This window comes from Anarrhichthys ocellatus, unplaced genomic scaffold (genome assembly GCF_004355925.1).
Source record: "Anarrhichthys ocellatus isolate YVR2014 unplaced genomic scaffold, GSC_Weel_1.0 scaffold2, whole genome shotgun sequence".
In the NCBI taxonomy this organism is placed as follows: domain Eukaryota; kingdom Metazoa; phylum Chordata; class Actinopteri; order Perciformes; family Anarhichadidae; genus Anarrhichthys; species Anarrhichthys ocellatus.
Window position 1 is genome coordinate 3047479 of NW_022280032.1, and position 12463 is coordinate 3059941.

General features: G+C 42.6%; 1 protein-coding gene across 9 annotated transcripts in view; it reads right to left on the bottom strand.

The window, feature by feature from the left end:
* Positions 1 to 12463, bottom strand: part of LOC116392116 (pleckstrin homology domain-containing family A member 7) — a 127653-nt gene that overhangs the window by 49376 nt on the left and 65814 nt on the right. For all 9 annotated transcript variants that reach the window (XM_031863293.1, XM_031863283.1, XM_031863342.1 and 6 more), the window contains one exon: positions 9101 to 9184. In XM_031863293.1, the coding sequence (XP_031719153.1) occupies positions 9101 to 9184 (84 nt within the window). The remainder of the gene's footprint in view (positions 1 to 9100; positions 9185 to 12463) is intronic.

The window sequence follows — 12463 nt, forward strand, 5'->3', positions numbered from 1 at the left end:
ATATATTTTTAAAAACAGCGATGCTGGTACTGTGAGTCTGTGTGAGTCATCATGGCAAAATGTGGTCTTTGAGACACGGGAGCTACCACAGAGGAGGTTTTCAGCAGCGTACCTGCTGTTTGTATTTCTATCTGCCTCTCCGTGGACAGATCTTCTCACCGCGACAGCGTGAAAATCACGCACGAACCAGTCCTGAAACTTTAGAGCGGTGTAGTTGAGATCAAAATGAAAGTCAAGTTTGACGATGGGTGTGGTCTGGGCTGATTTTGCATCACGGCTGCTGTGATCCCGTCACAAGACGGTCTCTGGTTTATATATTTGTTTTGTCATCTTTCTATCTTTAAATCTCGGTGAGATGATTTGTTGTTTTGCGTGTCACAGTTGTCAAAGTTTTGACATTTTTCTCCCATTTTCAATACAGCAGCTCTGCCCCAAATTCTACCTTTATGAAGTTCATTATGTTAATTTTTTTTTGTTGAAATTAACAGAAATGTGTAAATTCGATTAAGTTGATCACTGAGGTCATAGTTAAAGGTGGTGCTGCATTGTTGTAGCCAGTGTATGATAATCACAAAAGCCAGGAACATAATTGAGAGAGAATGAGACCACACATTCCTCCTACATTTGTATCCCCCCGTTTCAATTCCACACTGCTGCTGCTATGGCAACAGTCAACCAAAGCATTGCCAAGCCGCCCCCCCGGCGAAGCACCATGTGTTCACTCATCACATCGTTGGCGTAACTTCTCTTAAATCTCCAGGTCCCATATCAATGAGCAAGAGAAGGGTCAGAGACGGGGGAAAAAAACAAACTACGAGGACAACGAGAGAGAGAACAGAAGAAGCTTCTGGAGGACGTGATGAGAGGAATAACACGGAGGAAGAGTTGAGAGAAACAAATGCGACAAAAGGAAAAAGGCACGGCGAGTGACAGCCAGGAATTCTGTTTACCTCCATTTACAAAGGGAAAGGGTTTCACCAAGCATGCATGCTCTGTTTCAGCTAAACTAAGCTTCTATTTGACCAGAGCCTGACAAGCATATGTTAACAAAAAACAGTTTGATTCCCCAGATACGTTCAACCAGTAAAGTGAGAGAGTTTGAAATACTAAAAGTGAGCATGTACAATATGAATGTTAAGGAGAGGAATAGGACTTTGCTCTAAAATTGGTCTCGACTTTGCCTTGTGCATGGCTAGAGATCTATATTGTGTTGTGCAACAAAATGAAGAAGTAAATCATAAAGTCTGATTCATTTCCTTTATTGGGAATATTGATAAAGTCTGGAATAACACCATGGGAACCAAGGGGCAACCTCTGCTGAAAAGTGGAACCAATGTGGAAGGGTTTTAAACTTAAAGCACTGGTTGTATAGAAGTCTATGAGAACATGACTCTACTTCTCACTTGATTTATTACCTCAGTAAACATGAGTTTATGGTAACAATTGCTAGTTTTAAGTCTTCTTCAATACAGAATGTTGTTCATTTAGTAATTTTAGATCCCGTTTAGAGTAAAATAGAAGATAAAGCAGGTTATCCTTAAAGGCGTGGCTACATTGTGATTGACAGGTCGCTACCACAGCGTCGCTACCACAGCATAGTTCAGCGTTAAAACAAACTAATTAGTTGGCTGTTCCATTTTTCCGGTAAGTACATCACAAACTAGCCTGTTTTTTGGTCGCCAAAATGAGTCACTGTTAACATTAATTACCTTGCTAACCAAGCTAGCTAGCATTAGATTTAGCTGCTAACCTAGCATAAGGTGCAGTACCTGGCCCCGCCTGGCCTCACTTCTCTCGAGCTCCACCCCCTATTCCCAAACTCAAGGCTTCAAAACTGTAGTCCACAAACAAATGGGCGTTGTTAAGTGACTACGTATACATGTTATAAACAGCCTAGTATAGGAACACATGGGAAAAATTTGAAATCCACCAGTGAGACATGACCCCAGAGCTGATGACAAGCAGACAGACGGACAGACGGGGTGCAAATAGACTTCAACACACTTCAGTTGCAGACAGATACTGAGAACCCGCCAAGGAAGTTATTCCATCTCTCCTGCTGCCAAAATAAGAGCTGATAAAGTACTCCTAGGAGCTGTAAAGTCCTGACACTTTAGCCACTTTAATCTGCGATAACCCCTGGTGAGCAGGCCCGCTGACGCTGGCCGCCGTGCACACAAATACCCGCCGCACCCTGTTGCTAATAACGCTCTCAGATGGAGTTTCAACTCTGCTTTCATGACCCGTGAGCTGAAGCCTCCACCATAGTTGACGTTGACATCAAATAAAAAAACAATAAAAAAGGAGCCTGGCTGGTGCAGCTCGGTGCTGGAGTTGACAGATATTCATACCGCAGTATGAGCTCCAGTGAACTCCACACCTTGTGTGCCAGCATGTGTCGTCGACAGGGTGGCGCTAATCTAAAGGTTAGCTCGGCTCCAGCTGAGAGGCTCAGTGGCCGACAGTAAAAGGTACGGATGTGTGTGAAAGTATATAAATGCGAAGATGAAAAAAAAGAGCAGCTCAGTGGAGCGAAAAAACTCCATCCTTGGAGGAGTATAAAGGTTTACAAAAGAGCTTTGGCCTCAGTGAAAACCTCAAGAGCTTCATGCCGGCTCAGAGAAGCCTTAAATAGCACCACGGTGGAGGTTTTTAGATAGCGCCCTGGGCAGCAGCTGAAATGGTTTCTCTGTTGTTGGCAGTTGAGCGATGGTAATTGGATAATTAGGGTTCATAGATAACAGACGGTGGGAATATAATCCCAGTCTTCTACATACATTAATGGTAATTACATCATCTCTGTTGTGAACGGTACTTTAAAATTAGATGAGAGGAATTGCATTTACAACATTTACAACCAAACATGTCACCCGTAATACTAACATATCAAACTAAAACCCAACAGCAATAACAAACCCAAGGTCATTACATTCAATGGTTATTGGTAGAGACGTGCTAAAGGAACTAGCCTCCAACGATTCCTGTCTTATTTATCTGATTAATGGCCCCAAATACACTGGACCCTGAGATGTTTAAAATCCCAGCTGAAGAACTGTTTTTAAAGAAAAATCCAGTAATTCTTCAATGTGAGGAGCCGATCGAGACCAGCAGTCTTTTTTTCCGGGGGCAGTTTTCTGTCTGTACACAGATAAGACCTGCCGTGAGGTTAAACCCCGGGGAAGATGTTCTGAGATGGCTGGCAAAATGCTTTTTTCGGTGTAATTGTGCCCTGTAGGGAATTTGTGTCCGGCGGGAAACTGGACGGGTCCGTGTTTGCTTCTGCCTCAGATGCCCAGGTACCCAAAAGTGATTATGCAGAAGACGCCAAACTTTATTAAGCCTTTAATTACCTCCACTGAGGGTTTTTTAACATATATTTTTTTATTTTATGTCTATCTTTCTTTGTTGTAAAGCATTTTTGCTGCATTTCTTGTAATAACGTGCTGTATTTTTGATTACATTTATTATTAATATTATTATCATTATCATCATTATGATTATTACAAAATAGTACTCCATTCAAATTTAAGTTGAACATTTTGGGAAATTCGCTTATTCCTTTTCTTGCCGAGAGTTAGAGGACAGTATAGATACCACTCTCATGTCTGTGCATGACTACAGAGCTAGACTCAGGAGGCCATTAGCTTAGCTTAGCACCAAAGACTAGAAACAGAGGGAGACAGCTAGCCTGGCTCAAGGATTCATTCACACATTGTGACATTCACAGTATTACCAAGTACTCCCAACTCTGCAAGCGCACTTTAAGTTCATTTGATGTTTACATAAAACGTGGAAGATATTGAAGATAAAATGATGCTTCTTAAAAACAAGCTTGCATAACTGCTAGTATCATATATGAACCAAAGACAACCAATCCATGGGGAATGATCTGAAGATTCTCTTGGAAGAGAACTTCATAAAAAGTGCTGTTAAGTTAGCCCAAAGATTTTAAAGAAGAAAACATTTTGTACCAAAGATAGTTTGTTCAACATCTTCACTAAACATCTTTGAATATATTTTTATACAAAAAAAATAAATGATAGGATCTAAGTAAATATTGAACAACTAGTGAATTTTCAGTCTGATGAATTCTGATTAATAAGTTTCTTTCTAAATAACCAGGGGATTAAACAATCCTCTTTTCTTTTTCCTTCAGGCACTTTGTTAATGAAGCTTCTTCAGTCAAGTTCACTGGTCTTCCAAAGCCATAATGCATCACCCTCTTGGACGCTCTTTACTGTGAGTATGAAGTCCGATGCTGCTGATGGTACTCAGTTGTGTGCTGCACAATCACAGCAAAGAATCCCACTCGAGTGTATCGTTCTAATAATGCTTCTGAATGCACATCCTGTCCTTCCAACCTGTGCAGAATTCACCATCTATTTACATAACCACACAAATACACACACACCAATGTCTGAGGTGCTGTGTGTGTGTGTGTGTGTGTTGTACTGATACGTTATCATAGCAGCTTGGACAGGCCTGCTTCACGCCCACACAGCTGCTAATAAGACAGATCCGTCAGAACAGAGCAAGGAAAAATGTAACCTGGTTCCTCCTTTAGAATGGAGAGATGGACCAGAGACAGGATAGGATGAGGATATGAAAGACTGCACTTCCTGCCTTTCATGCTAAAGATTTGTTTTAAAGTACGCTAGTTTGGCTTCTCTGGCAGGCGGCTAGATCGGAGTCTGCCACAAATTTAGAAATAATTACATCTGAGCATCCATCATACACATTTCTTGCATTTTGTTTGCGTTATTCACATTTTTTAATCAAGTCTTTGTAAAAAAAACCTGCATCCACATGTCATGTTGTATTAAGATAAAAGACTGAAGATGAGATAAGGGCACAAATAAAATAGAAAGGGAACAAGCAGATTTGTGAGAAAAGAGCTACAGTGTGACAGATAATTTGAAGGACAAGGAAGACAGAGAATAGCAGAACAAGTTGGACGGGTGGGACAAATGGAAACAGAGAAGAGGAAATGAAAAGAACGAGACAGAAACGGAAAAATGAACAAGAGGTGAAATGAAAATAGGCCGCTGGAAATGGAGCGAAACTTCATTACATTTGAATGCGTTTATTCATTACATTAGAAGCTGCAGCACATAAAGCTCTATTAATTGCCCTTCACTGAATTAGTAAAATATGTGTTTGAGGCTAGCTGCATAGATATATTTAATAAAACGTGAAAGATATTTGGCACTAATAGGATGAGAAAATAAAACCAGTATCATAACTCTCACGAAGGGAACACAATGTACCTAAAAATATATGATTCACTGTTCATCAAGAGCTTGAGAATGTTTCAATTGAGGTCTGAGTAGAGCATGGATTATTAATTAGCAAAAGTATTTTGCTGGCAGTAATATTATTAGTGTCACAAGTTAAGTTACAATTTCTACAGCGAGTAAATACAGCCAACACACCCAGCTCTCGATTGGTGAAATACGCTCTGGTTCGACTCGGCGTCCAGTCGGCTGTCAGTTTACGTCGACTCCAGGAAGTGACGAAGAGTTTGGTTGTGAGGTGAACTGCAGTCGATGAGCGTTGGTCTGCCCGCTGTGGACGACATGCTGGATTGTTTTATAAGTCAAAGTTTAGTAATATTGAACCGGTCGCGTGTCTTAATTGCACCAACAAGAGCCGTTCTTCTTCCCCCAGCGATACACCCTCCAAGTCTGAGGTAGATCGGATGAACGGGTTCTCGAGTTACGCAAAGGATATGCAGACAGACGGACAGATGCAATGCAGGAGCCTTAATGTATATGTCAGATGAAGCTCTGATGTTGAGTGAGGAACATCAGGCCGTACATCTAAAGCCAGGAGGTTGAGAGCACTGATCTCTTGGCTCAAGGTGTCTCCCACCTCTGGAGCTTTGGGGCTTCAGATCCAGACGGGAGGTGAAGTAAGAGTTGAAGAACAGAGACACAAAAAAGATTCCTCTGTCTGACCTTCTTATATTAAGCGCCCACACACACACACACACGCACACACACACACACACACACACACACACACACACACACACACGGTAATCAACCAAAAGAAGTGGAAATAATTGTGTTAAGCTTTATCTATTAAGGAAGTCTCATTGATAGATTAATATCTATTACGCCTGGGACCCAACAATATATAGTCGAGATCACAGTGGGACCTGGCAGTCAAAGAAAACAATTATCACGCACACTGAGACCCTGATTACAACAATCACAGATATTGTTTATGTTTGAGGAAGTGAAGCGTCCTGAGAGGAATAAAGGTTTCTAACTTTAGACATTTAATGGATACAGCACAGTGTGATGATACTGAGCACTTTGGATGGAGAGCAGATTCCTGCATAACTCTTGTCAGACAACCAAATCATAAGTAGGAATTTAAAAAAGGAGAGATCCTGTATGCGCATGCTGCTAACTATATAACTATGAAGGGCTGGATGCCATTTACCACAGTGCCACTGGTGAAGACTGGTTCCACAGCTACCCGCTCTACTTCTGAACGGAATTAGCAAGATTCCCCAATCTGAGGGCATGGATTCATGTCGGATCACCAGTGTGACCACTTGTGAAACGCATAGAGTTTGTCTTCTTGAGGTTCAAAACCAGTTTTAAACTAGAGGAGAAGTTGCGATAGGATCAAACCAGCTGCAACGCAAAAATCAGGTCAGGGGTGTATAGAGGAGGGCCCCCTTTCCCACCTCCTACCCCCGACCCCCGACCCACCCCCCTCAAGTTTCTCAAGTCTCAAGTTCCATGAATGTGTCTTGGACGGTTGTGATGCTATTGTGTTGACAAAATCTGTCCACAGACAGACAGACACGTGAACACCTGTCAAAGTGCTCAAGACCTCCTCTGTGGTAGTTCCTGCTTAAAGCAGGAGTCTCCAGGAACACATGCTCTCCTTAGAGATCCGACCACTTGTCTTCAACCAAAGGCGAGAACAGTTTAGAGTTCTACCAAAAAGATACGAGTTAACTAAGGTTTTAGCAATTATCAAACTAAGTGCTGTGATTGGTGGTGTCATCAAAAGCCTTCAAATCTACAGAGGGCGGCATAATGATGCCACTTATCGGTTAGGACCTAAAAGAAAATAAAGCAATTATCATACTTTGACAACAAATATGCAGCTCTTAGACCCAAAATATGAGGGTCACGGGATAATACATCATTTTGTTGCCGTTACTTTTATAACACGGACACATTTTCACGGCATTCAGACTCTTCCACTCCTACAGCAGCGATAGCCAAAATGTTCAATAGCACCACGCTGCTGTGAAGGAATGAATTCAATTGTGGTATTTTGGAAGTAGCACGCGCTCGCCATATATATATTCTGCAAGCTCACATTCAAATTCCACTTTGCCTCCCGAGGGTTTATGCAGGTACGGTTTTAAAGCAGCTGAAAGAAACGGAGGAAGTGCTGCAGTCTGTTTCTAGACAGCGGCCTGCAGCACTGACAACATGGGAACACTGTCACACATATAAAAGACAAAAACTGGTTTACAGTGCCAGGAGCAAGACGTGGAGTTATTATTCTCCAGGCACACCGCCGCTAACCAATCAAACCCCCTGTGCAAAAGCTGTTAAGTGTTTGTTTCTTGTTTGTTTTTGGTTCGTAGTAGAGGTAGGTTTTTTGTTTTTCTATATTCAAGCTAGAGGATGTGTTTAGTATCCTCCAGTCTTATTGACCTACATCACAATTTGGGGGCAGCAGGAGTGTCCCATCTATTGTAACTGAGAGCTTAGAGATCGTTTCTATTGTGGGGAAAGTCTGGTGTTGGGTTTACTCAGTGTAAGGAAAAGCTTTGCTCACACAAAGCCCTTAGAGTGCGATGTCTCCTAAACAAGCATGAGTAAGCACTCTGACCTGTATATTCTACGGAGACCTGCACTTACCGGGTCTCTTAAAGTGATGAAGCACCAAAATAGTACAAAGAAACATATTTATGTCCTGTGAGGCTGCGATCACAGCGAGACAGTCTGGTTAAAATACCAATTGTCTACTTTCTGCTCCCTTCACGGACATACTGTAGATTTAACCCTTGCACCTCACAAAAAAAAAAACCTCTAGTTTAGGAATGCGAGGAACAGATCGGCATCTTGGGAAATACACTCATCCTCTTCCTTGTTGAGAGACAGATGACAAGATCGACACTACTCTCGTATCTCATCATGACCCTGACGAAAGCCACAAGCCCGAACACGTTGGTTTAACAGTCAAGTTGTTCTGCAGGCTACAAGTGTTGCTGGCCTTGTCCCTTCTCCGTGCAAGTCGGTGAAGTTGTGCCGCAAATCCCTACTCGGATTCACTAATCATGAAACTACAGCCAGCGGCACTATGAGCTGAGTAGAAGAACCGATACCTCGGTACCAAGTGGATCCCAAAACTCTGAAGACCTGACAGTACTCGTTTGTCTAAGCTATCAGCAGCCAACGTTAATGGAGGTTGCATTGAGTTTCATTATGATGCGTTCAAGTGCTAGTTTTTGACGAGAATCCTGAATAAATACAATTGTTTGAAGGAATAGATTGTAGAATTTCACTGGCATTGGTATCTACTACTACATTTCTGGTATCGTGACAGCTTAGCTTAGCATAAAGATTGGAAACGGGGGGAAACACCTCTCAAGATCTCCTATAGCAGTGAATTGAAAAGGCCCACGTCTTCACATAAAACAACCCTGAACTTCTATTGAAACCTGCCAAATACCCACTCAATAAAGAACTAAAACTTAAAGCTGAACCTTAAGAAAAGATGACTTTAAGGCTCGGGTAAGATGTTTTCAAAGTCGCTGTCAAACAGAAGTTCAGGCAACACTATAACAAACCGTAAAACAGTCACAACTGAAAGAGCAGGAAAGGAGTTTCTGTAAATCCTTCCGGATTTATCATCGCTTTAAAGAAAGTGATAAAATAAGCAGCTCACAGCGTGGCATTCAACTCACAGATGAAAACACAAAGACATTTTTTGCCAATTTTAGTGTTGTATATATCAAGACAGCAGGAGGAAGTCAATGCATCATTTCTATTTCAACAGCTTTGTGTATTGTTTGTATGTATGCGGCTGCAGAGGAGTAAAAGAAAACTTCATCACTCACTGTTCTTGCAGGATAAAATCCATGTTCTCTGCAGAAATCTGCCCGCTCACAGGATGGCGAAACGCCGTGGTGCTCTGGTTGTGACTGATGTGACAGAGGGAGGAGAGAGAGGAGAGACAAAATTAGAAACCGCGGCTGCTCTGCAAACACTGTGAGAGTATCACCCTGGATCCCCCCCCCCCCAGATTTTACAAGTACAGCGGACACAAGCCGATCATTCCCCAGAGGAGTAGCGGGCTTAGAGGCTCTGTCCAACCTCTCCACCCCGATGGGCCTTTCGTCCCTGACTTTCCCGGCCCCGTGTAGAATGTGAGGGCTGGCTGCTGGGACGCCCACCCAACCCCAACCCACCCAAACCGCCCCGTACAGCCTGTGTAGAACAAAGTGTTGGGCTCAGCACAAAATGACAGCGCAGGCCTGGGCCTCCATCAGTTATAGACTCGGTCAGTCATTCTAAGCCAGAGTGTAAAAGCCTTTGACAAGGTAAACAACACAGGGTGGCGTGGAGGGTCACGGTGTGTGTGTGTGTGTGTGTGTGTGTGTGTGTGTGTGTGTGTGTGAGTGTGTGTGTGGCTTGAATGACTCACAGAAGGGATTTGACAATGACTGCAGTGATATATTGATGTTTATAGTGAAGTTTTTACAGCTCTGAAGTTAATGAACAAAGAGGTCAGTGGACAAACTTCAAAATGTGAAAGCACATAATTAAAACTAGAAAAGTACAAAGTTTTAAAGGATAAAAGGCATGCTGCCTTGTCTTTGTCTGACAACACAATAGTGCTGAAACAGGCTTAATTTCACATCTCTGTAATCCGCTCATCTTTGGGACGTCCCCTCTTAGAAACTGTGACGGACATGTTTCACTATTTTCTGACATTCAGACGAGCAGCTAACTAAGTAACGGATTCATCTGAAAAATGCCACAAATGTATAGAAAATAACCCGTAGTTCGGTGCTTAAATATTGGATCATATTTTTAAAAAAAACATAAATTAAAAAAAAGTTTTGGTAGGGAAATATGGCAGATAAACCAACAGCACTTCTCCAGCCAATTCAGTGAATATAAACCCTTTATATACGAGTGTGAAGACCAATGTATTCACACAGACAAAAATTGGGTAAACAGAGCCTCAAAAACATAAAGGAACAGCATCAGTGCTGTGTGCAGTTTGCCACAGAATCACTAGCGACACAAAAGTCTGATAAAAAGTTCTTTCCCCTGAATTGGAGAACAGAAGCCCAACACTGAAGAGAGACACCAGAAACACTCATCAAACAAACCCCATGTGTGTGTGTGTGTGTGTGTGTGTGTGTGTGTAAAGGTTCAGAAACCTTTCCCCATATCTCACAACGATCGATGCGAAGTAACACCGTCTTCCATTCTGCATCAGACACATTACTCATGTTGTACAGGTTCCTGCTCCATGTAGCAGAAGATCAAACCCGACACGACTACAAGGTTTCCCAGAAGACCCGGCGACATGACAGCAGCGGCCTCCATAACGAGCACTGACGATGCTGTTATTAGCTCACAGCATGAGACCTAAACACGATCACATGAAGCTGGTCACGTCTCAACGCGCTGCCTCCAGACGCTTTCTTTCACTAGTTGTACTACTACTAATGACAGTTACTCTAACAGAGGCCATATAAACACATGGACATCATGTTTGCCACTGACTAAAGGGGCATTTTGCCTTCAGATCACAAGTTCTTGAATTCACTGCTTGCCACTATCTTTTTTTCCCCCAAATTTGGATTGCTGACGACTCACCTGCAGTGGCCCACAGGGGACTGCACTCACATTTACACACACGTTTGACAGCTGGCCATAATAAAAAATAAAAATCTCTACAGAGCGAAATGAAGAGTGTGTTCACGGAGAAAAACCTTTGCTTCCAATCCACAAGGAGAGGACAGCAGCACGGTTCTGGAGATGCTGCCAGAGTGTGTGTGTGTGTGTGTGTGTGTGTGTGTGTGTGTGTGACACACCAAAGAGCTCCAGATAGTAGCATCCCTCAGGGGGATACGCTCTGAGAACAGGATGGAATTATAATAGATCAGTTGTAGCATGTAAAGAGAAACAGAAAGTCCTGACAGGCTTCTGAGCCGTGACTTATGGCCGAGACGTTGTCTCATTGCAGGGTCGCGACAAATTCAACAGCCGATGATAAACGGCAGCCGCGGTCTGTCGGCGCCGGTTTACCGCTAAACAGCTACCGGGGTCAATCCAGGTGATGTCACGTATGTTGCATTATGGTTACAGATCTGGAGGAAGTCCTCACAACCGGTTTGAGGTAAATCATTTTTGGTACCGTTGTTTTTTTCAAAAAATGGCAAAACTTTTTGGTGATATCAAAATCCTCTAAAATAATAAATATATGAAATGATATATCTATCTAACTACAGTATTTGGCGATACATTTTTTGAAAGGTATGAATATGTATGGCAGGAGTCTTTGGTGGCTGGTGTACATGGATTACATTCAGAAAGAAAATGAGTTAAATAGTCAGGAACAGCTCACATAAATGGGAACTTCAGCGGGAAATGATGCTAACAGGATTAATACAAATGATTCGATTATTGGTTTATTGTGTTAACGTGACAATCTACGACGTCTAAGTGTGAACGTGTGAAGCAAAGCATCCTCAAACACCTTTGTCCTAATGAATAAACACGCTGCGACGTTAATACAATAAATAAAACACATCATAAACATGAGCTCAAGAAATTACGTTAATTATGCCATGGTGACAGCTGTAAGACCATCTCTCATTCGCACTAATGTGTGAGTACTAATGGACGCATGCAGAATTCATACAGAGCCTATGAAATGAAATGCTAAGCCTATTAACTCTGATCTCCTTGCCAGACTATTAAATGGTAACAGAGGTATTTATGACCGCTGAGGACCCCTCAAATGCTCTCAGTGGAAGAGCGGTAAATTCCAAGATCAAATCAAGCGCATTTGTTTACTTCTCAGCTGACATGTGAAGCACTGCTCCTGGGGGAACTGATAAAGCCATGTCTGACTGCAGGATGAGAACGGGAACAGCGTCTCAGAGTCCTGAGAGCTTGTTTATCTGCGGCTGTGATTTCCCTCTGCAGCGAGGTTCAAAACAGTGCGACATGCAACGACGCCACGATGGTGTCATTTCAGTCGATGACCGAGCTGTGAAGGGGAAAAAAATGTTAGACGCGGCGCTCAAAGCTTTGTAAAGCACCCTTTTAACAATGCCCTTTAATAAAAAGGCAATAAAAGACATGTCCACACAACACGCCTCCCATCTGTGAGTCCTTTGTGTCTCGCTCTCACAGCGAGTAGAAGTGCCGCTTCAGTGGCGATGGAATTCATCAGTGTC